At 42.5% G+C, this 27547-nt stretch overlaps 2 protein-coding genes across 4 annotated transcripts; both read right to left on the bottom strand.

The window, feature by feature from the left end:
* Positions 1–3171: 3171 nt before the first annotated feature.
* atp6ap1lb (ATPase H+ transporting accessory protein 1 like b) lies at positions 3172–15869 on the bottom strand. 2 transcript variants are annotated; one of them, XM_026154646.1, is made up of 7 exons: positions 15281–15869; positions 8645–8682; positions 8127–8135; positions 6425–6663; positions 6208–6258; positions 5828–6071; positions 3172–5494 (listed from the first exon to the last, which is right to left on the bottom strand). In XM_026154646.1, exons 1-7 carry the CDS (start codon positions 15648–15650, stop codon positions 5258–5260), a joined length of 1188 nt encoding a protein of 395 aa, XP_026010431.1. In that variant the 5' UTR covers positions 15651–15869; the 3' UTR covers positions 3172–5257. The 2 variants fall into 2 exon arrangements, with proteins under 2 accessions (XP_026010431.1, XP_026010432.1); XM_026154647.1 differs by having other exon boundaries at positions 8053–8135; positions 15281–15476.
* Positions 15870–19037: 3168 nt separating this feature from the next.
* b4galt3 (UDP-Gal:betaGlcNAc beta 1,4- galactosyltransferase, polypeptide 3) lies at positions 19038–26235 on the bottom strand. 2 transcript variants are annotated; one of them, XM_026153884.1, is made up of 7 exons: positions 25756–26108; positions 25380–25615; positions 23726–23916; positions 23504–23626; positions 23228–23239; positions 22587–22691; positions 19038–22125 (listed from the first exon to the last, which is right to left on the bottom strand). In XM_026153884.1, exons 1-7 carry the CDS (start codon positions 26036–26038, stop codon positions 21798–21800), a joined length of 1278 nt encoding a protein of 425 aa, XP_026009669.1. In that variant the 5' UTR covers positions 26039–26108; the 3' UTR covers positions 19038–21797. The 2 variants fall into 2 exon arrangements, with proteins under 2 accessions (XP_026009669.1, XP_026009671.1); XM_026153886.1 differs by lacking the exon at positions 23228–23239 and having other exon boundaries at positions 25756–26235.
* Positions 26236–27547: the final 1312 nt, after the last annotated feature.

Here is a 27547-nt window from a genome sequence, read left to right as displayed (position 1 = left end):
ATTCTTTACTAACTAAAGTGCTGAATCCATCACAGTACAGCAAACTATCCTGCAGAGTACTTTTATGCAGCCTTTAAATGGCAGTTAGTCTGCCTCAGTTTGACTTGCAGCATGTTTCACAACATGAAAAAAATAATGTCAGTACAGACCAACGACTGTACACCCAACATCTGATTTAAAAACACGAGGACGTGTAAGCTTGTAATGTATCAAATCCCACTGAGCAGCCCTTACCTTTAAAAATAACCTCTCTTCTTCCTCTCCATCTCTGAGTGAAGTTCGCCCTCTTTCTTTTCTCTCCCAGTGGAAAACAGCAGCAGGACCTTCAGCAACACGCTGCACACAAACAGTTTGTGTGTTTGCTGATGTTTGTTGAGCTGATAGAAACGTTGCATTTAAATTACCTGACACTTAAAAAAGTTACTCCTCCTCTGCTCCTCTTCAGTAGCGTTAGCTAGATGCTGAAGTAAGCACTGCAACTTATGGACATCTGCAGTCGTTTACGTAGTGTTGTTCAAAAACAACAACAACAAAAGCTCCCACTTTGAACCCCTGACTTTGCCACTCAGCATCTCTTTTCATGACCAACAGGACTGCCTTCCATGTGTTACTGTTTAGGCTCAGATGGGTTTGATGTTTGGAGGCTGGCATTTTCTAACTTGTTAAAGAAAAAGCAAGGAGCCTGTTATGAGGATGTAAGGAGTAGAAAGTACAGATATTTGTTTAAAAATGTTGGGAGTAAAAGTAAAAAGTAATCAGAAAATAAAGACTCAAGGAAAGTACACGAAACATGAAAACTGTACTTAAGTATCTCTGCTGTGGACTGATTTGACAAAAGTTGAACTTTTTGAAATGTTTGAGTCCCATAAAACTAACATTGAAATAAAAAGAAATCATTCCAACAGTCAAACATGGTGGTGGTAGTATGATGGTCTGGGGCTGCGTTGGTGCCTCAAGGCCTGGATGACTTACTGCAATTGATAGAACCTTGAACTCTGCTCTCTACCAGAAAATCCTGCAGGAAAATATCCGACCATCTGTTCAAGCCTTGAAGCTCGACACACATGGGTGATGCAGCAGGAAAATGATCCACCAGCAAGTCCACCTCTGAGTAGCTCTAAAATACATAGTGAAGGTTTTGGAGTGGCCTAGACAAAGTCGGAACTTAAATCCGATCAGGATGGTTTGTCAAGAAATTAAATAGGCTGGTCAACCTTAAAAACATTTTATTCAATCTTAAAAACCCTCCATTGTGGCTCAATTTAATTTGGCAAAGAAGAGTAAGCCAAAAATTTTCCACAGCAATGTGAAAGACTCATTGTCAGTCATCCAGTTATCGCAAATGCTTGCCAAGCAGTTATTAGGTTTAGGGGTTAGAGGTTAGAGGTCGCATAGGGCCGGGTAGGTTTGGATAGCTAGTTTTTGTTACTAAATGAAATCATTGCTGAAAAACTGCATTATGTATTTACTGATACATCAAAATCAGGAAGAAATGAGGAAGTGGGCACTGTAACAGTGGCTTTTTAAAATGAATCCACCAGCAGTCACTGCTCACTGCTCACCCGCTTCTGGAGTTAATGTTTATTTTAACATTTCGCTCGGATTGTAACCTGATGCTTTCTTGACTTTCGTGAACAATATATCAGCATAAGACCCGTTATTAAGAGTATTCTGCTGTTCTTTTTCAAATGCAGTACCAAGGATTGGACCACAAGATGTCAACATTTTTCCACATAAAAACAATCCCTTGATGGCAATTTAGTGTGTTCATTCTGTCATTATTGTACAGGAAGTGATGCATTTTACGTGTAAAAAGTACGTTTTTTTACCCAACATTTGACTCAAGAATACTTTGGTATACAGTGATCATGGTCAACTCAGTGACTGCAGGCTGCCCAGGTCCTGTGGCTGCAAAACAAGTCCAAATCACCAGCCCTCCATCACCATGCTTCAGCTTGTTTGTGCCAATATGCTATGTTTGATTTTCACCAAACGAGGCGCTGTGTATTATGACCAAACAGCTGCACTTTGATCTCGTCTGTCCAAAGAACAGAAGTGTTATAGGTGGTTCAGATGCAGCAAACCCAAGGGATGTGTCCATGTTCCTTTTACAGGGTAGAGGCAGCTTTTGCTAATAGCCAAACTTGTTTAGTCTTTTTATAATTTTATGGTCATGAATTTTTAAGTGTAACATGCTAACCTTGACATCAGGGCCTGCATAGTCTGAGATGTAGCTGTTTGGAATTGCATGGTCTGACCTTGGGGGGAATTTTCTGGGACATTCACTCCTGGGAAGATTGTGGCACATCTGAGTCCTCCAACCAGCAAACTACCAAAATTTACTTTTAGAAAAACTTTAGAGATGTGATCACAATTACTTATGATTAGTTACTTAAGTGTATTGAGGCAGTATGTGTTTTTGTTGTTTTTCACAGGAATGCAGAGTCCTGTGAAACAATTTATTTCCCTGTCATGTTGTCTCACACTTTCAGTCCCTCTGAACCAGAATGAATGAAATGAACTATAAGTCTAAAGCACCAAACTTCAAGAATGACCATAAAATACAAACGACTGACCTTTTAACAAACAATTTAAATTCTTCAAGCATAAGTATTGTTTTCTCTCTTGTCCAGTTTTGTGTTTGCTGGCATCTGGATGTGAATCAGGGTATAAAAACTTGACAGTTCTGTCTGATGTCTGACCAGTTATGTGTCGTTTGTTTGCTTCAGTGACACTTTTTTAATTATAATTTTTATCTCCGTAGACTTAAAAAGCAACAACGTGTTTCAACAACTTTCTGCACTGACCCAACCCTTGCATCACATCTTGAAATCTACATTTGTGATGCTGCCGCTGCCAAGCGCTAGCTGATAGGATCACTTGTTGCCACTAGGTGTCTCTGTAGCATTTCAGCTGCTCTGGGTGATGTTAAGGGCTGAGAATATTATTTCATAATTATTCATCATCAAGGAGAGTCGTATTATAGCCACGTCTAGTCTGAGGCACATACTTTAGCCTGTTTCAGAGGCATGTGGATGAATCATTTAATGTGAACTCTGTTCAAACTGCGGATACGGAGTTATCCTGTGAAATCATCTCTTCAAAAGCATCAAAAGCAGAAAAGAGAACTGGCTTGAGATTGCAATTTAACTCATGGCTGCGACTGCCTTGGATGTTTCCACGAAGGAGTTTTATTGGGTATCTGCCGGCAGGTAAGACATTTTAGATCAGAGAGAGGTGAGAGGAGAGAGCAGATGGCACACAGGAGGGGGGGGGCCTGGCGCCCGACCTGGACACTGTGCTGGAAATCTGAAATTTGAATAACAGTTAACAAGATGAACAAAATGTTTGAAACAATATTATGCAGGTTACCAAAAAGAAAACATGATGATGTTTTGAGTATGTGTATTGATGTTTTTAAGTGCAGCAAACTACTTCTAATATAAACACAACAGACTTTTTTTCCTCTGAATATCTTTTATTGTTCAGTCTACATCAGTCTGTGCTTAGACAAACTGCCTCCAATCTTTTCATAGTTTGTAGGATACATTTATGACCAAAAACACATTTCACACTGCTACAGATTGACAGAACTGCCATATTGAATGTTAAGATATCTATTTACTGTCATGCTGAGTGTTTTTATCAGAAGTAATGACTTACTGATGCTGTTACTGCTGCTAGTGTGGCATCTGGCATTATAATGGCATCTATGAGTCCTGATGGATGGACGGCATTCCATAGCATTGTCCTTCTATGGTAGGAATTTGCACTGTAATTTACAGTTCAATGAAACTGGACCTTACATCCTCAGCCCAGCGTAAAACAAATAGACAAACAATGTAATATGTTAATCCTTTGTCGTAAAAATCATATGCATTGATACTTTCACCAGTCCTTGAGCACAATGTCTTACGCTTATGCTTATTACTTGTGCAGTATTTGAAGATAGTAAAGAGCTATGATCGTATAGAGATCTTAAAGTATCTACAGCTTTGTATATCCTTTTGGTTATGAGGATTAGCATAGTCATCCTGTACCTAATAGTATTTCATGATTACAATGTATATAAAAAACCTCCGCAGAGTGACACTTTTGTACATGTTGTGTGTCTCTTTTTTGTTTTGTACATAGCTGTAATGGTTAGCTTTTATTTTCACATTGTCTTATTCTGTCTCTCACCATAATTTATGGCAACTTCTTTGTAGCTTCACTTTGGCAGTCAAATCCAGTGGTGCAGATGGAGGACCGTGGCCTCCCCTGGTCAAACAACGAGAGTCATTTCATCCCAAGACCCGCGTTCCTGCCAAGCCCTACGACGGGCCGTCTTGTGCAGCATAGTTCCTTGTAGAGTCTTTGAGTTTGTGGTTAGTGCGAAAGCACTAACCAGTGTTGTGCTAGTTGGTAGAAACCCCCTTATCTTGCTGGTCTGTTTAAAGGCCATTTCACAGTTAAGTCCCAAGCAGCAGTCTTGTTCAGGGGCAGGGTGAGAGATGCCAGAGGCTCTGAAGGGCCAGTAGTGTTGGCACATTCACTCCAGTCACTCCGATGCTAGACCAGTGGTTCCTGAAATTTCCCTCTGCTTACCAGTCCACAGCTTTTCAAGCTCCTTCTACTTCATGCCATATCTGATTATTTTAAGCTGCAACTTAAGCCAGCCTCTCTGTAATCCTCATTATTAGGAAACACTGCACTAGCCAAAGTAGACTTTTCAGCATGTAGCTAATACGGCTATCTCTGCTGTAAAACTGGCTCTTTGAAGTATTTCCTACAGCAATGTCAGAGAAAGTTTTGTCGTAAAAGCTTGTCGGCCATGTAGTACATACATTTATACATCTGATGCTAGCTGTATTAGCTACAGCTGGTAGGCTGATAAGGTGTTTAATAGCTGACTGGGGTAAAGAACTGTATACACTGTTGCCCTTCAGGGCCCCGGGACAGACCTTGACCTTTGACATCAGGGTCATGAGCCATCTCTGGGAGAGGCTTGAACATCCACAGGCTTCGTTCAAAATATGGACGCCGAGACGCAGGTCAATGAGGAAAGATGAAAAAGTATCCCACCACGGTCTACATTTACTTAAAGCAGTTAAGACTTGGAAGGTTTTCATATGAACAGGCAAAGTTGTCATTTTGTTAAACAAATATTCAGTGGAGGATACTTTTTCGATCTTGTAGTCCCTTGTGCTCCCCGCAGCCTTGCTTCTCAGCTTTCTCTCCCTCTCTCCCCTGCCATCTTCTGGCTCTTCGCTTTCCTTCACAGACTGTTTTTGTCTGGCAACTCTGCCTCTGGACTGCGGGGGAAGTAGACTGTGGCTTTGTGCTCCTCGTAGCGGTCGATGTGCTTAAGGTGTACCACCATATGCAGGGCATAGGCTAAGACGAGGAGCAGAATCAAAGATGTCACCAAGCCCATGAGGATGGCTGGTGTCAGGAAAGTAGCGCAGTCACTGGCCGATGCAAACTTGTCTGACTGAACATTGAAGGCCTGGATCTGGAAGAGCAAAGAGAAGCCAGAAAGATGAGATTAGGCTGAACTAAAGAGGACAACTGGCTCTTACTGGGCTTACCAAGCATCGAGAAACTGGGCAGATGGACAGGTTGAGACAGCCTAAGCAGATGGCTGAGCAGACAGAGTGGAAACAGACTGACAGTCTGCCAAACAGGCAGGAAAAGGACAGACTGACTGACCTATGGCCGAACAGGTGTAGCACGAAGGCAAAAAGCTGGCAAACATGCACACGTATAGAGACCAGGACAGACAAATGTGCAGACATTATTAGAAGAGTTACACAACAAAGGCTGTGCCCTTTGTGCGACAGTATACCTGGAAATCAGTGAACGTGATGTGCCAGTTAGCAGATGTGTCAGTGTGGGAGCTGGGCACTAGCAGGGTGTCGTATTTGTGCAGGCTGCTGACGTGCTGGCAATGGTAGGAGGAAGTGGCAGGAGCGTAGACCTCGCTGGCATTGAATGTAGCCTCTTGGGTCCAGTTGTAGTGGATGTGGACGCTGTCTAGTGTGAACCAGTTTTGACCAGCTGCCTCGTAAAAAGTATTGGACATCTGTAGTCTGGTGGAGGCACAGTTCAGTTTGTTAGATGCACAGTCCGCACACGACCACTTACGCTGTAAACTGTACGTTCGAATACAACAATAATGTTGAATGTGATAAATAAAACGTAGGAAGTTAGTCAGTGTGTTTTTACCTTATTACAAGACCTCGCAAATCCTCCACGTCACCAAACTTTAAAGAAAGCCTTCGGCAGAAAAAGAAACGTAAACATTTAACACAGAAACCCAGAGGAACCGTCAGTGCAAGATCAACTTCCTTCTACTGCCTTGTCTGATAACAAGGTTGTGAAATATAATGCATCATGCACAATGTTAAAGCAACTGCGCAGTAAGGGGTCCTCAGTGACTTACGTAGCTTTCTCTTTGGTGCAGATGGAGCCTTTAGTGTCCACAGGTGAGTTTGGGTTAAAGACCCTTTCAGTTAGATCGATGAAGGTGTGGTTCCTGTAGCGGATAGCGAGTCGCTTTGCCTTAAACAGAATGCAAGTCTTCCCGTTGTAAGACACACTCAGCGGGCCATAAGGCCCCATCAGAGACTGGAGCAGCTTCCTCTTACTGTGAGAAATCCCAGGATGGTGCCAGTTAAAAGGCTGCCAACATATGAAGAAAGTCATTAAGCACAGGAGCAATTTCAAAAATGACAGTAAATCTGCAGAAAAAGCACGAGTAGCTGCACTTTTGCATTCCCAGCTTCATCCTTCTACGCTTTCTATATGTGCTTTTCCCTGTTTCAAAGGCTGGAAGTGGCTGTGACAGTGTGTCCAATAAATAAGTTAATCTAGAAATCAAAAGAATTTCTATTTGTTGAAGCCAATCAAATTAACCTCTTAAGCCCCAACGCCCCCTGATACGGGGGCAAAAGGCAGGAGATCAGTTAGGCTCGGGGCTTATGAGGATAATAAAATATTCTGTAACCTGTGATTACTTTATATAATTATATAACGTGAGCCAAACAATTCGACAGTGTAATCCACTTATTCATTGTAAAATCATCTAAATGAAACAGTATAAAGTTTTGCTTCCCCCCCCATAAAAGCAGACCCTGGTGGATCCAGCTGCTCAACAAGGAAACAGCTTCAGAGACCATAAATCCAACTTATCCTATTCCTTCATCTGTGCAGCCGTTTCTGTCACCGTTGCTCTTCCACAGCATATGTCAGCGTGACACGTGACACGTGCATACAATCGCCAACCAGCTCCTGATTTATTTCCACACCAAGCGAGCTTGACTTAGTGCACGAGCTACCGTGCCTCCTTTTTATGCATGCAGTGATATTTGATTTCAAAAGGGCAATTTAAAAATCACCTTTCTGTCAAGCTTGTCATCATGATTATAATTTCACTCGTGTGTAAAGTTCAGTGGACCAACCGCCACTTGAATGCTAAATGAGGAAGGAGCTGTGCGTGGAAAACAGGATCTTTCTGAATTTGCAGACATTTGTGTGGCAGCTGTTCTGCTGGTTGTGAAAATAGTAACTGCCTCTCTGTCTGGCTTTTTAATCTCTGTGCTCAAAGGCTACATGTCACTGGAGGCTGTTTGACTTAAGCCAGCACTAATTTACAATATATATATATAAAGACGTAGTCACACTGTGATATTACTCTTAAATAACTGGGTATGTGTGGCAATTTTCCAAAACATTTTAAAACTAGTCGTTACTATAACAGTAATGATATAAAAATCTTTGTAAAAGAATCAGTTCACCAGTATTAACTGATACAACTGGGTGCAACAGCGTATGCAGCATGTTTATTGCAGAATTTTCAGTGGCAGCAGTCCTGTGTGTGGGTGGCAAAGATGTTTTACCTCTGGTGAATATGAGACTACAATATTCCCACATTCAAGGTCATGCAGTATGGCTGAGTGAGCATGCTCTGTTTTGTTTGCGAGCATCCTAGTGTGTGTTTCGGTGTGTATCTGTATGTGCGAGCGAATGGCTGATGGTGGAGAGAGCCAGGCAAGAACAGAGAGACTGTACCTGCAGTATTCTCCTGAGTGGGTTTTCATCTTCGGGCGTCAAATAAACCTCTTCACTTTCTAAGCCGTACTCACCATCTTGACCTGAAAACACGCACATGTTACCGCATCGTTGAAGATGTTGGTACACAAAAAAGGCTGCTTGCAATACTGCGTTACAGATTGCAACATAATCGTGGAAGTTCGCATTAAACGCACACAGTCACAAAGAGGCTTTGTGTGCACCTCATTGCTCAGGCTCGTATCTATTTCCAGCTGTTTTGCGTCATCACACTGACTCATCGGCAGTTTATTTCACAGTTACGGTGCTAAGTGTTTACAAATACTGTTTATCTGGATCCAGAAACATACGTTTATGTAACGGAAAAGAATGTTTTCATCGATTTTCCACCTTTGTGTCAGAGAGCATAAAAACAGCAGCACGTCTTCCCACTGTGTGCACGGATCGTATGTGCTCCACACTTCATAACGCTGAATGTCTCCAGTGTTGGAAAGAAATGCATTTGTCACGTCTATCCAACACATCAGTGTCAAAGTTACCATGGCAGGTTTGATTGAATCAGGCCTCGTGTCACACCAGATCTGTTACTTACTTGATGTGACTCTTGTTGCTTGTTTGGGGTTCTCTTTGCTGTGGGAAAGACAGAACACACAATCAGGTCCTGCAACTGCAACACAAAGGATCATTTTTAAGACTTTTCTTTCGTTAATAATGCTTCAATCTGTAACAGCTGCAAAAATCCATTTTCTACAAACACAACAAACACACAACAACAACAACAATAAAAAAGGTCGGTTTACATAAAATTGAGTATTATGCAAAAACATGTGCATTTTAATGTACTGCGTGCAACTAAATGTTCCATGAAATACAACAAAACGAGCTGTTTTATATATCTAACTGATATGTTTTATGTTTTAGCATTTAGACCAAAATGCCACCAAATGCAAGGTTCATGCCACAGCTGCTCTAAAGTAACATTAATGGTAACTAACAAAATCACATTTTAAGTCTCTGTAACAGCTGATTCAGCAGTATGTAAAAGCTTATTAGCTAAAGTGATGTTTTTAATGCTAAAATCTAATTATTACTAATTATAATCTATTATTACTGCTATCAAAGAATTTTGAAATTTACTGTTATACAAATAACAGCTGAAAAAAATAGTGAAACAAACTTTTTGCAGTTATTTACTTGCATGGCTGAACAGACAATGTTGTTTTTTAGTTGTTGCATTTTATGCTGAGTAATTCCAAACTTCTCTGAACGGTTTAGTGTGCCGGCTCAAATGTGGGTGTAAAAACACGAGTTCAGCTTGTTTTTGTCTAATGAATAACAAAATCTTTCTGGTTAGACTTCTAAAATAGTCTTTAAACAGGCGAAGTCATTTCCAAACAGGTAATTATGCTTCTTTAGTCTGTTTATACGTGTATATGTGCCATATTTAAAAGACTTCTTTCCATGTGGGAGCACAGAGCACAACGACACATTTACTCATTGTATTGTTGTTTGTCTGGTGTGTGGCTTTTTCTATAAATGTGTCTTTGATTTGGGACTGACCCACACTGTGTACTGGGAACAGATTTTTCCACACCTTTGTCCTTGCCCTGCTGCTCTTGGTCTATTTAAACTCCACACAGCCTGGACTTCTTAAGCTCATCCTGATCCTTTTAACTGTCTAATCAAAGACGTGATACAACAATTGGCTTACGAAGTGGCGCTAGCTACTTCTGTTTATTGCAGCGGTCCAGCTAGAAGCCTGATCGTGACCTGCCCTCATCCATTATTTGGACTGGCTTCCTAAGCTAGAGAGTTATAATGGGCTTATAAAAGTTAAATCCCAAGATCTGTTGGAGTGAGTATTACAATTAACATCTGTCTTTTGGGTCATCACCTGTTACTTTAGTCACTTTCTCAGCTTTGTTTGGCAGCATTTCAAGTCATTTTATGAACTGCAGTACAACAAAAACAATGCATGGAGGGAACTTCTGTCATTATCTTTGTTATTTAGTTGAATATCAACGCTGCAAATTTCTTCTTAAAAGACAGAAAGAGGATGACCTGAATATTTATACAACGTTTAAACGCACAAAAGCCAACTGAAACATCTGCTGTGAAGGACTGCTCACAATTATGTTTCAGACAAAAGTGCAACAACCTCCCTTAAATCCTGTGATAAAAAGGGGACATGAGAATTTATTTTCTTACAGTTTATTTATTATTATTATTTACTTATTTTGGAGTTAAAAAATGCAGATTTATTTCACACAATTTTAATTAGGAGCCCAAGGTGAAGGTGGGATACTGAGCAGGTAAGCAGACAGCTGACAAATGAAAAGGAATCAGACGGTTAGTCTGGGAGGAAGCTGCCAGACATATCAGTGCCAGGAGACTGGAGCAGTTATTTGGCCGTATGGTGCCGTTTCCACCTGGGCAATATGGTGTAGTGAAGTGTCAGATGGATTAGGATTAGTGGTAAGAACAGGCCAGGTCCACTGGGGCCCAAGTTATGAGCGACGAGGCCCAGAACAAGATGAAGAGATTAAGGACTGATGTCAGAGGCTGCAGCGTTCAGAACTGGAGACTGCATCAGACCTGACCTCTGAAATCGTGACTTCTGTACAGAGGTCCAAGCGATTTGAACTTTGGCCATGACGACCAATTCAATTCAAAACATGGCAGGAAAATGTGTGTGAAATAAATATCTCCTTTCATTTTTATATAAAACTATATCAAATCATTATTAGAGATATATGACCTCACTGTTACTTATACAACAGGTTGTGTTTTGTTCCATGAAATAACTTTATAATTTCAGGTATATGGATAAAAAAAATATTAAAAAACAAAACATGAAATTCTGCAATAAGCTTGTGGGATGAAATACGTGGACAGAGACTCGGGCTTTCTGTGCACAGCAACAGCACTGTTGACGTTTCAGCTTTCTTGCTACATTGCTGCAGTTATCAGGTGAGCAGATGCAGGAATAATAATAATAATCATCAGTTCAGCCGCATCGGCATGATGATTTCTGCTGAATTGTAATGAGTACACGCTCTCGTGTCAGTCTCATTTATAACACACGTGTGCCAACTTTTACATCAAGTCCAAGTCGTCCTGTATTCTTATGTATACATTCCAAAGGACTCGCTCCCACGTACTGGCTCCCTAAGCTATTGTATGAAAAACAATAACAGGGTTTATGTATATGGTAAATCCAAATATTTATATTTGCCTCGGTGAATGCTGGGTAAGCATGACTGTATGAAACAGCTGCCAAAAGCACTACATTTGGCAGCAGGCATCTGCAACTGAAACCTCACTACGTGGTAGACACTTGGCTGCTGCTCACTGACTGCCTGCACTAATATTGGGGACACATATGATATTATAGCTACAAAAAGACTTCAAAAAGCCTTTAATATCTGATATATATTTATCTCTCTGATATTCATTACGAGTTAATGAAAACATTTCAGTTACAGAAACACTCAGATGAACTAAATCAACCACAAGCAAATAAGGACGTCTTCCTGCACATCTTCCCGGGCCTCAGCTGGCTGATAGGTGCCAGAGGAGGCTGCGCAAGTGTGCAAGTGCTAACTAAAGCCCAGCCGACTGTTCCTGTGCCAGTTTCACGATATCAGCAGACCTGGACTTCTGCAGCCCCATCATTGGCTCAGCCGGTCACACGGTGCCTGAGTGCTGAACAAACCCTTTATATAATCAAAGCCAAGCCTGAGCCACTCCTTGGGTCCCCGCAGTCCCCTCACATATAACAAAATAAATAAACCCCCTGCAAATGTTCAAACGTGCTCCCATGCATTATTCGTGTCCACTTTAACAGTATGATGATAGCCTCAATACATAATGATGACAATCTTAAAATTACAGATATTTTCAGCACTTCAATCTATCAAGCCTACACGTGGGATCTCAGTCGGTACATGTTTACTGGACATTCTTGCTCAAGCGTGCAGATAGCTGATTATCTCGGCTCGTCTGGGCTTCTGCTGTGAGCTGCTGAGCAGAGAAAAGGTGTGGTGCCTGAACCCAAACTTGTAAACAAGTCCCATTAGCTTCTGCTAACACAGAGCGCTGCACTGTGATGCTCTGTAAACCACGATCAGTCCACCCAACCCTTTACATTCGACAGCCTTAGTACAATGAGTTTTAAATACTGTGGTTCATTCATCTCACAAACTGAATTTTTTTATTTAAAATGCAACAAAATGATGAGAGGTAACATTTCTTTAACATATATATATGTATCCACTAATTTTAGATCTCTCAGCCTACAATCACTGTCATTGTGTAGCTCAGCTGTGCATCCAGTGATGTGTTCTAACTGCTCATATTTCCTTGTATTATACCTACATGAAACTTCAAACCCAGATATGGCAGCATTTCACAATGTACAGGAAGAACTTCTATTGCTGGCTAACATTAATGTCAGAGCCATAATATTTTTTAGGCATGCAAAACATACTCTACTTTCAATTGTTTAAAATTATTTAATCAGACAATAAACGATTATCCCTGGCAAGGCAGGAAAACATGTCTTAATCCCAGACTGTGCAGGTGTTGGCCTATTGATAGATTTATTAGTACAGATTAAGATTTGGGAGTTGGTTGGAGTCTGGCTGCTATTTCTGTGGAGCTCTGGTTGTGCTAGAGTTGTGCAAATCTTCCTACTCCTTTGAGATCAAAGGGTTAAGGGTCAGGGCAGCAGTGCTGAAACGTTATGAGTGCATTCAAACAGGGACTAGAACACACGATTGTTCACTTTTGACCTGATTTTTTTTCATTTTGTAAACACAGTACACATTTTTATTATTTTAAATAGTTAGTGAAATATTCTACAATTAGCTGCTGGTCTTTTTAACCCTTTAATCTTTCTCCAAATAGGATCACTCAACAGTCGTCTACTGGAAATCTAGCACTTTGACCTCTATGTTAAAGTCAGGTCAAGCTACATTTCAGCACATGCTGACTACAGAACGTGATGGATACACTTTTTACAGTTACAGCCACATGACTGACAAACAGACTGAAGCAAGCATGCGTGGGACAGTGGGTGCAACTTGGAGCCTTGATGAGCTGTATATCGTATACTTGCTCTCTGTTCTTTGCAAAAAACACCGTTTTATACAAAACAATTTATATTGACAGGTTTTTGCAACTTGAGGATAAATTTACCTTAATATGGAAAAGCATGCAAGACATCTTGTGCTATTCTAGACACCACTGGGAATTATAAACACTCGGAGGCTATTTTTCACTGTACAGTGGGAGTGATAAAATGCAAGTGTGATGTCACAGACTCAAGATACTGTGTTACGGAAATGTTTGAGAAATGTATCGGGACGTTACTAATTTAAAACTGGATTCCATGGATAACTGAACTAACTGAAGTTTGATTAAAACATAAAACATTATTAAAACATGATCTTCTGATGTTATGTTCACAACGTCAGAGGAGCATGTTGTGAAGGTCTCCAAGACTTCTTAGTCTTGCAGCATAAAAAGGTCCAAATAGAAACAACATTTTAAACACTTCATAAGAACTTTAAACTGCAGCTACAGAACCTCCTGCGTTTGCTCTCTCAGTGTGTGATTTCCAAAATTACAACTTCATTTGAATCCTATTAGAAATTTATAGTATATATGCAAATATATATATTTAAATTGCCAAAGGTTTACTGGAAAATTTTGAATATTATTTAAAATGTATTTAATTATAACATGCTTAAAAGTTTAGATATTTAGCTATAGACAGATTATGATTTACACTAAATATGTCTATGGCTAAGAGCTTTATAATGCTGCGAAGCTCTAGGCTATTAAACTTTGCCACTTCCATATTGCATCTGCTACAGTACCAGACATCACTTCACTCACAATGTCTCGTTTCCTGCCTTTTGTCTTGTCATTACTTTCCTGCAAAACCTTCTGTCTCACTGTACCTTTCCTTCTACGGTTCCAGTGTTATGCTCCACTACAAGGCTGCTTTTATGTAACAGCATTTCGGAGTGTGTCAGCGCTGAGACCGAGGCTGCGTCTGGGGACCAGAGCTGTTACGTTGCAGAGTTACATACAAAGTTTGATCCAGGCAATAGGCTCACAAACCCCTGGAGATGTTTGCGCAGCCTTTCTCTGTCAGAGGCTATCTGTCTGGGTTTTACGACTCCAAATTGAGCTGGAATGAAAGAAATCCCGCGAGAATTCTTATATTAGGCTCTAAATCCAAGTTATTTGTGCCCCTGACTTGCAAACATGTGTACAGATAAGATTGTTCGTGCAACAAATGAAAGCATCGCAGTAATAATCTCCCACCCCTCCACAGTGTATTACCACACTCAAAGTGCAATAACAAGGGAAATCATTTGAACTATGATTAAAGAGCACTGAATGAGAAACTGTGGCTCTGAAGCATTTGTGCTATAGAGGATTGTGTGAACCATCGTGCATGGCATAGTTTCAAGAGCCTTACATGGATTTGGCACCGTATTATAGGTCTTTGCTGTGATGTCTCTGTAAGCAGGCAGGAACTGGCGCTAGCAAAAGCCCTGGCTGCTTGCTCGCTGCTGTCCCTGTCACACTGTTGTGAATGCCTGTACATCTGAGCCCTGAATATTTTATCCAGATTTGACCTGCAGGACTGCATGTGCATTATGCAGACATAGCTGGCTAAAATTCTCCTCTCCACTCTTCCTCTCTCTCTCCCCCTCCTCTCTCACTGACTGCATCAGTAAACAGACCCCAACAGACCATCCCTGATGCATCCTCTCCACCCTGTCCCATCCTTGTTTACCTTTCCTTCCTGCTTCCTTGTCTTCTCTTCTTTCTCCTCTCCTTCCTTCCTCTACCTCTCCTGCGGGCCCACTGCCCCAACCTTATTTAGCTTCCTCTTGCCAGACCAGCACTACTGTACAGAGACAACAGCCCCATCCGTGATCGATGAGCAGCGTCTGATGCAGTCCCCAACACTGAGGCAAACAAAGCCTCGCACCTCGGCTCTTTCTGGCACACCAACACTGCCCGAACCCATAATTTGAGGCATACCCAAGGTGAAATGTCCAAAAGCGTTGCAAAGGAGAAAGAGAGGGGCGACAAAAACGACCCTAAGAGAACACATCAGCATCTCAGCATCCCTGCATGCATCTCCGTGTACCCCTCCCCCTCCCCTACACCCCTCCTCTGTTCACAGCCTTAGAGATGGATTTACCTCCTGTCCAAGATCTCAGGCACTTCGTCATAGGTAAGTCCTGGCTGTGCTTCTTCGTCGTGGAACGAGAGCCCAGGCCGGCTGAGAGCGGACAGCAAGGCGAGGGAGCAGAGGAGGAATGCGTGTGCAGCCATTGAGACAATAAGAGGAGACTGCCGCTGGTTGCGCTCCGCTTCATAATCTGCTCTTCAAGCAGCGCCCGAGACCCAGCTCCTCTGACTGGCAGGCACCGCGGCCAATCAGCTGCGAGCAGAGTCGATCGGTGTGCGTCACAGTCCCCCACTCCTCGCTGCACCTTCTCTCCTCTCGCCCTACTCCCTTCTCTGTCATCCTCCCTCTGCTGCCTCTCACTTTGCTCACCCTCCCGCATCCATTCCTGCGCTCTCGGTCTTCTTTCCCCTCTTTCATGCTCACATGGCTGCAGGCACGCCACAGAGGCTCAGTTCTTTTTTCATTTCTTCAAAAACATTTCATCATACCTATGCTACCAACAAACAAATAAATAAATAAATAAATAAATAAGCACAGTGGGCACAGACGTACTCACACGTTCGGCCACACACGTTGACACGCGCGCCTGCGCACACGAACACACGCGCAGACTAAACGGCCACACTCGTATCTCTGTGGAAAATCACCTGAGAATGACAAGGTCAGGTTGTGTAGGAGGACAGCAGGATGTGGACATGTCTTTAGGTGGCCGAAGGGAGGGGGGGGGGGGGGGACACAGAGCCAGAGCTGCATGACCTAGATCGCCAGTGCGCTGCCACAGTAGCAGAATTAATTCATTTGATGTGTTGTTGTGAGCACTGAAGAAGGCCCGAGGCTGAGGAAATTGTCCACTGAGGCTGCAAATATGGATGACAGAAGCAGCTGAGCAGCCGTGGGTAAGACGAGAGCGAGGGTCCAGCACTGAAGACCCCCACGGCTGATTCCGTTTCCTCCTCATTATCTAGCCCGCATGCGTGTGACGCCGCAGGATCTCGATACGTCTTCTCACAGGCCTATCTTTCATTTCCATATCCCATGATGGGATGATTTTCGTTAAGAGTGGTTATATAACTGCATGTGGTGACCTAGTATCGTGGTAGATTTTCACATCGATGCGTGGTAATGATTCATAAGAACGACTGCCAAGCGAAATTGTGGATACCCCGTCGCTTTCTTTCATAAAGCAAACATCACTCTGGTTCTCTAGAATAATAGTAGTGTTCAGTAGCTCACCCTCCTTTGCAGATAAAGTCTGCACACAGATAGATAGATAGATAGATAGATAGATAGATAGATAGATAGATAGATAGATAGATAGATAGATAGATAGATAGATAGATAGATAGATAGATAGATAGATAGATAGATAGATAGATAGATATGTGGCTGTGCATGGTTTTGTGAGTGACGTGTGTGTTTGTGCTAAGGCTAAAATATTGCTGAATGTGTGAGAGGTCAGCTATGAGACAGACTTTTGCCCATACAGTAACAGGAGTTGACCGAAGGCTGCCTCAGCCCTCTACAGTGCGTCAGCCTGCCTCGGTCACTTCAGCAGGCCACTGTGTCAGTCTACTGCAGGGAAAGTGCAAACTAGACTGTCACTGCTGCCATCAGAGCATGACAGCATCACAAAAGACAATCAGGTGTGATGACTTCAGAAGACAGTATTACCCAGTGATGTGTCGTGACATTAGCCTCAATGCCATTCCGCTCTCGAGGATGGTCAATACAGATAGTTTAGCTTGGAAAATGGAGAAATCGCAGCAGCGATTCATTGAAACATTTGCAAAAATAAATGAAAATGCAGTATATAAGGCAAAAATTGAGTTTCTACCATTTAATGAGCTTGGAAGTCAATATTTGTTATGACCATCTTTATTCTTCAGCACAGCCTGATCTCTCCTAGGCAAGCTTTTTTGTAATTTCCTGAAGCAGTCTTCAGTGATAGATCTCCAGGCTTCTTGGAGGACATTCAAAGCTTTTCTTTGGGTGTTGGCTGCCTTTTATTTTCTTCTCTGTCAAGATGATCCCACACTGCTTCATAATGTTGAGATCCAGATTCTGGGGAGCCCAGTCCATGATTGTTAGTGTTCCACTGTGTTTTTCTGCACCGGCAGTGCGTTTGGGATCATTGTCATGGTGAAAATAAAGCCACTATCAGTCCAAATGGTTTTGCATTGTGGATTAAAATCTGATGGTACATTTCTGTGTTCACAGTTCCATCCATTTTGAGAGACCCCCAACACATTTGACTAAAATGCAGCCCAAAACCATGACCGAGCCTCCACTGTGTTATTCAAATGGCTGTAGGCACTCACTGTTGTCTCTGCTGACCTCCTATGAACATACTGACCAGGACTGAACCCAACATTTCAGAACTGGATTCATCAGTCTATATGTCTCATTGGTACTGATTCTGAGTCCAGTTCTTGTGTACTCTGGCATACCTCAGCCTTTTTCTTCAATGTTGCCCATTCTTACTAATTGCTCAGCCGCTCTTTCACTGTTACCTATTTGATGAGCCTTCAGTGAACAACAGATGGATCAACTGAATAAATCTCTCAGTCCCGTGTCGGGACTTTGTTTTACCACTTCTTTTGTTCTCCACTAGTCTAGTTTCCTTAAATTGTTTAAGGACATACTGCACACAAGATTCCAGCTGATAGCTCTTTAGAAATGACCTTGATGAAGCAACAATATTATTATGTACACATCCAACTATGTTATCTTTGGCATTTTTCATAGACTCAAATAAAGAAATGCAAACTTTTTAGTTTTGGACAAACTGTTAGTACCAAGTGCCTAAAAGTGCAGTTTAAAATTGGCTAAAATTATAGGAACTGACTGAAGCAAAATATACACAAATGTAAAGCTAAAGACTGTTTCACAGCACAAAAAGCACATAACATACAAAAGAATGATCTAACCACAAAAATATTTAGTACAGTTATGCAGTCGACACAATCCAAAACATTTTCTTTAGCACATGAAAAGCTGAGCTCTTGAGGGGGTTCAGGGTTTTGCTATGTTGCAGTATTACTTACATTACTGAGTCTGCTCAGTCAGACTTTAAGCAGGAATGTTGCTAATAAATTCTGATTGGTTAAAAACACACAAAAGCCTGTTAGGGCATGGTTACTGCATTTGATTACTATCAGCAGAAGTTGTACAGTAAGGAATCATTGACAATATCAGGCTGTTGATTCAGCCCCACAGTCCTCTTCGAGGCTTTGCTGCTGCTGTAGTGGGATTGGCTGTAAGGGGATGTTTTTGTCCAGCCCTGCTCATGATTTTGTGTTTTCGCCCGTTCTTGGTGAGTCACACAGCTTTTTAGATTATGAAACAGATCGAACATACAGAGCTGGGGGTTACTGTCTATTTATAGGTATGATCTCATATCCAACTTTTTAATCCTGCTTTTGATGCTTACATGGAACATTGAGGCCTGCAATACACTGGGTGATGTAACAGGTTAGTGAGGGGTTTTTAAACCACTCCACAGCATGAGTGGATGGTGATATATGACTTATAATCTATCAGCCATGCATGAGCATCTGATGTCTGCAGTCTTTGAGCTGTAGCACCATCAATCAGAGTGGTAAAGGCGGTATTCATTAAGAGGCTTTGAGTGTTCGACGAGGGTAAGTGCTTCACCATAAGCACTGCAGTGTATTGATAGTGTGGCATGCACGCTGCATAAGTGTGTGTGTATACCTGTTATCAAATGTGTGCAGCGATCATAATCATAGACAACATCGAAACGAGGCCTTATTTGATTTCGTTTTTATTGGAATACATATTTGCTCGCTATCACAACACTGTCCATCATATGCTTGCGTTGCCTTTTTTGCTGACTGTGCTCTACACTGACACACGGCGTGCACACATACACACATACACACTTTCATCTTCAAGATAACGTCGGTAAATAAGGCAGCCTCGATTGCAGACGGGCATCAGCGTCCCTCTCGGTGACGTCACTGTACGATCCGCGTGCCGTTTGTCACGAGAGCGCAAGCATCTCGTCTCTCCAGCCAAGTGAGTCTCATCATTTAAACGTCAACAACTTCATGAATAACAAATAAACAGAAACTGTTGCTATGAAATCTAGATGCTGTTTACTGACTTTGCTTTCCAACAATATATATTTCCAACACGTATGCGAAAATGTTTATAAAAACTAGCCTATTTATTAAATATAGAACAGTCTCCAGGTAAGCACATAGTTTGCTGATTAATCCAGCTGAGATTATGCCATATAATGTCCTTAAAAGCTTCCAGTGTGTCAGTGTTACATGTCATACAGGATTTTCTCCCAGATAATATGATATATGGAGGATAATATTATGATATATAACCATGTTTATAAAGCTAAGAAATGAGATCCTATTTATTCTAAGTGTTCTCTCAATGCGGCCTTTATATAACATTCTTTGCTTAAAACATTATTTCAAAATAAACAAAGATTCTTTGATTATGGTCCACAAAGCTGTCTGTTACTTTACCCTTTGAAACCAGCAGGATCAGTCACGTGATACGACGTAACCGAGAAGCCGTCCACCCAGAGCAATGCAAAGATTTGATTGGTTTAAAACGGTGAATGGCGACCGCGAATGATTAACATTCATGTCACAACTCTGCAGTTTCATTCAGTCCTTGCTCCCCTCTTGGCTGGCGCTATGCCCGACTTTGCCACTTGAGGGTGCTCACATAAAATCCAGCAGCATACCTTTAATAGTTCAGTGGCTCATCTCACGAGGCACAATGTATATGCGAGAAATGTGGAGATGTGATGTAAAGGAATGATAATCTGATCTGCAATGGAGAAGAGTGTTTCACACATCTGCACCACAAGATCCCTTCAGAGGTCTGCACATTACTATCAGTGACTCAGTACTTACACAATAAATTAAATACATTCAAATTCGCTTCAGTAATACATTACCCGTTTGTGTCACAACACAAACGTAGTGTTACAGTATGTCATCTTAAGCTATTTGTAATTGTACAGTTTTCCTAGTCAATTAGCAGCAAGAAATCCTGTCGCCCATGAATGAATCAGACTCTAGTCCCTCACCAGTAAACTATGCTCCCCTCATGAACTCTGCCCTCGCGTAAGGTAAAGAGAGACGAGCACTGGAAATAATACATCACAAATTAACAGAGAAAAAAATACTTGATGCTTTCAGATTATACGTGATCAACAGAAAATGACCTACATGCATGTCCTGATTTGGCAGCCCTGCGACCGTGTTTACATGAAGCACATTGTCCTGCTGGCTTGTCTCATCCCCTTCAAGACACAGAAGCTTCATTTCAGGGAATCAATACAGCAAAGAAACATCCATTTATATTGCCTACGAATACGTCAGGGCTTCTAATCAAAAGCTGACCTAAATCTATCCACAGTGCTGCAGTGTAACCACGACCACTTTAGATATTAAACACCATCTGAAAGTCACACGCTTTAAGTGTCGTCTGCGAGTTTGTTTGTTATTTTTAACCATACTTGACTAATCTAAAAGAAAATAATCAATCACAGGTAATATCAGAAGCACAGGTCTATCCATGTGTTGAGAGTATAGTCAAACTAGACAACGAATACCATGACCAGTCTGTTTATCTGACAGGCGTGGACACGGGCATGATAGTACTTCCTCATTTTGTTATGTGGTTGAATGCAGAGTTCTCTTCTATGTAATTTGATTGTCTATGAACTAAATGTCAGAGAGAGAGAGAGAGGCACCAGACTGTAAGGTAGGACATGTAAAACAAAACGGTAAACAAATAAAGAAGTCTCTCTATATAAATATAAACTCTAGAATTGTCCCATATCTATCGAGTTGGTCTGCGTTTGATCAATGCACAGAAATATAAAATGGCAGTTCTGAACAAATTTCCTCTAATCCCGGGTCAGCTTCGTCATCCCTGCCTTCTAAGTCTTCCCGTGTGGCAGAAGAGGTCAAACTAACCTTGTGTGGGCATCTAAAAGCAGCTATACCAGTCTATAAAACGCGCATAAAAGAGAGAAGGCACAGAAACACAAACCCACTGCAGAGTGGCGTAGACAGACAGCAGCAGTTTCCTTTGTTTTTGGGAGCAGACTGGACGAAGCCAGAGGTCTGCCTGCAACAGACGAGTCTGTGTGCAGAGGTTTTTATATATGCTGTCTCATTTTCACCGTTTGTTTTGAACCTCCGTGTGGACATGACTGAATCGCCCATCGTTCATCTTCTGGTTCTGCTGAGCACGGCCACAGACGTGTCAGCCACCACAGCCGGCATCACATTTAGCAGATGATGAGCCAAGACGAGGTGACTCAGAAGTGTTCTTCACCCCGTTGACAAAACTGGCTTCTTCATTCGAGCCGTGGTGTAATTACCCCTAATTACCCCGAACCTACACCGAGCACAAAAAGCTGCTGTACTTAAAAGTCCCACGACAGAACAGATCTATGCTGCTTTTCTCCATTTTGTCTTTCAGATCAAACTGAAAAGGGAAGCTACAGGTTCATATGCACCTAGTCTCATTTCATCTTCTTCTTCTGCTGTGTTATTTGATTGGCTGTCTTTGACTGACCAGGTTCTGTCTTGGCCACGGTCATATTTGCTGGCACTTCTTGCCTCTTTCCCTGTTTGAATGGGTCTCCTGTCTTGCTGGTGCTACGTCGGTGGGCAGGGGTTGTTGCTTTCACAGGAATGGGGGCCCTGCCCAGGGCCAGATGGGGGTCTTCTCCAATGTTGACGGTCAGGTTGGTGTACAGCGGCTCAAGCTCTTTGGAAAGCAGCTCATAGGTCAAAGAGTTAAGGCCGTCAGAGCGCCAATTGAGCCTGGTCCTTTTCAAAAGGTCAAACCTAGAATGACAAAAGCCATATTTAAGATTGTGTGAAGGTTTCACCCAGCATAAAGCTTTTCATCTGGCTCTCTGCAAGGAGGCAAAGATGTATATACTGCAAAGTGATTGCTTTTAATGACAAAGACTTTCCATAAAAGTTAATAAAAGGCTGATGACATGGAGAATGAGATAAGACCTAATTACGTTTTAGATACAATCAGTCTGAAGATACAAGCACACGCCCTGAGGGAAAGTAAGCAGAGGACAAACTGTACAAATCACTGTGTCAACAGACAAAAAGCAACAACTATAACAGTAAAAACTCAACATGGGAACAGCTGGAGACAAGAAAAGTTCATGACGTGATCAGGTCGTTTGAATATCTTCCCCTTTTACTGAGGCAGATATTCCATTAGATCAGATGAAGAAAGAGAAGTCTTTACAAATATTTTACATGCCTGTGAGTGTGCCAGTACGTACCTGCGTGGATTTTGCTCATTGCCTCTGTCTCCTTTATGCTTGATCATCTTGTAATGGCCAATGGCCACTGGAGGGCGCACAATCTTCATGCCAGACAGACGCACTCTGGATCAGCAGCACACAACAGTAAGCCAAAAACAGACTCTTAAACATGTGCTGCATAAAACTGCAAAGCTAATCTCACAAAAACAAACTTTACATAAACATCTAGCCCCCTGCGGGCTACATTTAAAGAAGGAAAAATCAGGATTACGAACAGAAGAGGGTGAAAACAAACTGCCATGTCTTATGGGTGGAAGAATATACTGCGCTTCCCTTTTTCTTTTCCATCTGTTGCTTTTGTACCACTCCAGTTATCTAAATCAACCAAAACAGGGTGTAACTAATGCTGCGAATGTTCTCTGCATGATATAATTTGCAAAGATCATGCACAAAAGGCAGTGTTTCCAAAGGTTGTGAAACATTCTTGGATGTGTTGTCCTAATTAAATTTTATTGTTGCACTCAGTTGTTACAGATTGGCAAATGTTGGAAAAGCCACAGAGTGGAAAGAGGGGAGCACAGTAAAGAAATGAGAAGAGTTTGAAAACTCTTAAGCACACAGCCTAGTCCAAGTCTGAAAGCTAGTGCATGTGAACATACCCATTGTGCCCACTGCAAGACATACAAAGAGCAAAGCCACAGCAATGGGAGGAGACATGAAGATGAAAGATGATGTTAGGACATAAAATATAAGTCAAAGCAAAAGAAAACATGCGGTACTGAAGCTGTAAACATGAGAAAATGATGACTGACGAGAGCAAGAGTGAAAAAGTACAAGAAGAGGCAAACTGAAATGGTTATGCATGGAGTTCTGATCCCAGCACGCAGTTTACAGTTTACATCATGCAGGGTGTCTGCCTCATTTATCCTCTTTACCTGGCAGCAATGTCATCATCCTCCCCGCCCCAACCCCAGTACTGGTTAGGGAAACCGTTCATCTTCATGTACTGGTCTGGGGTCACCGCAGATACCCCACCAAAATACTGTGAGTATGGCAACCTGGGAGGGTCACAGCACGCACAATCTTGAAAATAATGTCTCAGGGCAATGCAAATGTATGAAAGACCAGCCCCACCCTCGTTTATTCTGTGCTTCTACCTGTATCGGAACTTATCCATGGCCACCGACAGGTGTGTGGGAAACTGTTTGTGGCAGGTGTAGGTGTTGTGGTCGTTTTCAGGCAGCAGGTCAACATCATGCAGGAAGATGCAGCTCCAGTCTTCATCTCTGAGTGCCTCCCGCACCCCAACGTTTAACAGCTTGGCTCGATTAAAAGTGCTGTTTCCCCACTGAAACATCAAATGAGGCAGATTAATGTATTTACACATTAATACGTGAAGACTTAAATAAATGCAGCAGTTTTTAGAAATTCTGAACAACAGGGATATTTGAGGTAGCAGAGCACAGGGGAATTTGTTGACACTGATTAATAGCACATCATTTTAAAGATTTGCTTATTACCTGAAGGAAAAAATGAATCTCCAACTACACCACTATGGTTAAATTCAGCTGTAGCATGGGAATGTAATGTTTAATACACAGAAAGTATGACGTCCCATCTACCACGGAAATATCTGAGGTATGATTTGCTTAGATCGAGAGCTGTAACCTAAAAACAATTCACCTCTATTGCACTGGTCCAGGCAGATAAAGCTAACAAACACATATCTTACAACCATTTTAAATGAAACCACACTATAATAATAATGACTATAATTTGCAATAAAACTAGTTAGAAGTCCTACAAGAGCTGTAAAAACAGCAACATTCAAATGTGTTCACTGGACACTTTTTAAATTAGGTACACCTCCTTTCTTTGATTCTTCAATGCACAGATTCAACAAGGCGCTAAAAACAACATCTTTGTCTGTACTGAAAGGACAGTATCACACAGTTGCTGTAGAGTTATTGGAATAGCTTCCATTCCAGCACAAAACAAAGGTGCTCTACTGAATTGAGACCTGGTGACTGTGGAGGCCATTTGAGCACACTGAACTCAATATCATGTTCAAGAATCTAGATTGAGATTATTATAGCTTTGTCACATGGTGTGTTATCCTATTCGAATCAGCCATGAGAAAATGGGTACACTGCAATTGCAAAAAGGATGGATATGGATAGGTATGGTCAGCAATAATGACCATGACCAATGGGGCAGGGGCACAGCCAAGGGGGGCGGCAAGGCCTTTTCACCCAAAGAGCTGCTGAACTGCTGATTTCTGCTGTTCTCTGTAAACCCCAGAGATGGTTGTGTGTGACAATCCCGATGGATCAGCGGTCTCTCAGACAAGCCCAGCCATGATGCCACGTTTTAAGTCACTGAAATCACCTTTCTTCCCCATTGTGATGCTTAGCTGGGTTGGTTGTCGTGACAACGTCTACATGTCTAAACGCATCGAGCTGCTGCACAGTGATTGGTTCATTAGATGTTTACATTTACAAGCAGTTGAACAAGTGCCCCTAATAAAGTGGTATATATTAGATACAGTCAAACCATAGCCCAATACTCCAATATCACAAGACCAATACTTTGTAGCAGCACATACACTACCATTACTGTTACACCCTTAACATCAGCATGCAAACGTTTTACTCAGTAGCACCTCTGATCCACTAGAACAACAATCCCACTGCATAATGCTTTGCTTTTGCTCATGGAAGGCAAACATGCAGCTGCTGACAATCACGCTGAACAAGACACAGGAGGAATCACTATAAAACAGCTAGCACACTCACTTATACATAACCTGACCTGCTGCACTATGTAGATGCTGTAGTGTATCTGCTGTCTCTGCAAGAAGGGGTGGAGGTGGTAGAGGAGGGCACGGAGGTGGCTCTGGCGGTTTCGGTACGGCACCACTATTGCTGTGTGGTGGCGTGGTTCACAGTCTGGAGGCCGGTAGCGTCCACCTGGCAACACTAATGGGTTTCTTTGTCTGATCTCCTCCAGAGACAGAGGAGACGAAAGATGGACAGACACGGGTCCAACTGGCCAAAGGAAAGGAGACAGAATGTTTCTGGCTTCGTTTCTATCAGCTCAAGAATACAAAGGAAATAGCAACAGTCATTTTGCGTTTCACTGTGTGCTACACTCACAAACATTTATTTGTCACCCTTCTCTCTCTCACCCAGCAATGGAGAAGGGATCTGGCAGTCTCTTAGTGGTGGGCCAGTGGCAGGGGGTCCAGTGCCAGAGTTGCGAGGCGGGGGAGGCGGTACTCCCAGATGACTGAGGTTGGTGTATACATCATGTGGTCGAGAGTAATCAAACTCGGGCTCTGTGGTGTGCACCAGGACAGACACCAGGCCTCTGAAGCCCCCAAGGGAGAAATAGAGCACAAAGGCAAACTGGAAGCCTATCAGCAAGGCTAACGTGCATGGAGAGTCCAGAGAGCGCCCACAGTACGCCATTATTCTAGGGAAACAGAGTGGAGAGATGGGAGGAGATGAGGGGAAGTATTGCAGTTAAGTGAGGTGGGGGTTGTGGAAGAGGTGGAGAATGAGCAAGGAAAGGCAGAAGGAGAGGGAGGGGAAGAAAGGAGCACTAAATGTGGGCTCAGGTGCACTGGAGGTGGGCTTCCATTTTTAGGAATGGGTGGTAGTAGTGGTGAAGCTCAGTCAGCACTGCCATCACCTTCTGACCACAAAGCGTCAGCTGAAAGAAAAAGAACAGCTGTTACCTTATGGTGACCGTTGTTGTTTGTATCATTATTACATTACAACAGTCTAGATGTCAGGCACCTGTTTTTGTACGGGTCTAATTAAAACCTGTCAGGGACCAGTAAAGCCTCGCTCCACTTCTCTCCTTCTCCTCCTCCTGTCATCATCAGGCTCTCTGCGAGGTAAAGAAAAGAACTGAATGCATAACAATGCAGCACCAGTCCTGTCCCAGCTAAAATAGGCCAGGGAATGACAAGCAGCTACAAACAAATGTCATTCATGTTTGCTTCTTTATTTAGAATGGCTTCGTTTCAGCTGACATTTTTCATGATGCACGTATGGAAGCGAGTCTGATCAAACAAATGAACCCAACATCGCAGCCCCTTTAGCCCAAACAGTTAGATGCGACAGCTATCCAAGCGCGAGTGGCTTAATCACTTAATATGATGCTAAGTTTCCCAGGGAGACGACAGTTCATTCACTTAAAAACAAGAAGAAGAATAGGAAGTGGATGAACGCAAAGGCGCCGTGGTTATGACCGGGGACAACCTGCCATGCAGGTGATTAGCCTATGAGCATCCATCTTTAGGCCCATGCAGTGAGCATGTATTGCAGTATTTACATAACTAAAGGGAAAATATGTCAGTGACATGTATGCAGCAGCATTGCTGTGTACGCGACTTCTCCCGTTACCCGCAAAGGCTCTCGTTTACGTCAAAGATTTCTATTCCCAGGTTCGCGCAAGCTTCCCCGCACCCCGATGCACGAGCCGACTCACCAGCACATCCCTGCGACATGTCAAATCCAGCTCCTGGCTTCCTCTGAGAATCGACGGGCCGCTACGGTCGCTACAGCGGCGCGATGGACTATGCGATGCTGTTTTTCTCCTGCTGATGCCGGTCGATCGTCTTTGCCCTCCTCCTAGTCTCTCGTCCAACGCGAAATGTGTCCGTAGCTGCTCCGAAACCGCTGCAGACGTTTTCACACGCAAGATCATCGCCGCATACCCCTCTAGTGTCAACACAAAACACACAGACAAGTGCGCTCTGCCTCATCGGAACACGGAGGAGAGGCGCACCACGGTGACGCGCACAGCGGCACATTTGAAAATTAAAGGAGAGTGTGATTGTGCCAGCAGTGAAGATCTGACCGTGCGCAGTAAATGCTAATAATGATGACGAGAGGTTGACTGTGCCATCATAAGGAAAATTTAAATGTATCCAGTGACTTTATTTCACAGGTTTTTCCCTTCCACCCAGT

The sequence above is a fragment of the Astatotilapia calliptera genome, chromosome 20, assembly GCF_900246225.1.
Source record: "Astatotilapia calliptera chromosome 20, fAstCal1.2, whole genome shotgun sequence".
Taxonomy (NCBI): domain Eukaryota; kingdom Metazoa; phylum Chordata; class Actinopteri; order Cichliformes; family Cichlidae; genus Astatotilapia; species Astatotilapia calliptera.
The sequence above is the reverse complement of the archived record's forward strand: the minus strand, read 5'-3'. Positions and strand labels throughout refer to the sequence as shown.

What these genes read in the sequence shown, in the direction of transcription:
- b4galt3 (XM_026153884.1), bottom strand. Translation starts at nt 26,038, where the DNA reads ATGGCGTACTGTGGGCGCTCTCTGGACTCTCCATGCACGTTAGCCTTG. An exon ending in GATCCCTTCTCCATTGCTGG is followed by an intron (nt 25,616 to 25,755) that starts GTGAGAGAGAGA and finishes TCCTTTGGCCAG; the next exon opens with TTGGACCCGTGTCTGTCCAT. An exon ending in GCATCTACATAGTGCAGCAG is followed by an intron (nt 23,917 to 25,379) that starts GTCAGGTTATGT and finishes TTGATGTTTCAG; the next exon opens with TGGGGAAACAGCACTTTTAA.
- atp6ap1lb (XM_026154646.1), bottom strand. Translation starts at nt 15,650, where the DNA reads ATGCGGGAGGGTGAGCAAAGTGAGAGGCAGCAGAGGGAGGATGACAGA. An exon ending in CCTGAGATCTTGGACAGGAG is followed by an intron (nt 8,683 to 15,280) that starts GTAAATCCATCT and finishes TCTTTCCCACAG; the next exon opens with CAAAGAGAACCCCAAACAAG. An exon ending in TTGCGAGGTCTTGTAATAAG is followed by an intron (nt 6,072 to 6,207) that starts GTAAAAACACAC and finishes TGCCTCCACCAG; the next exon opens with ACTACAGATGTCCAATACTT.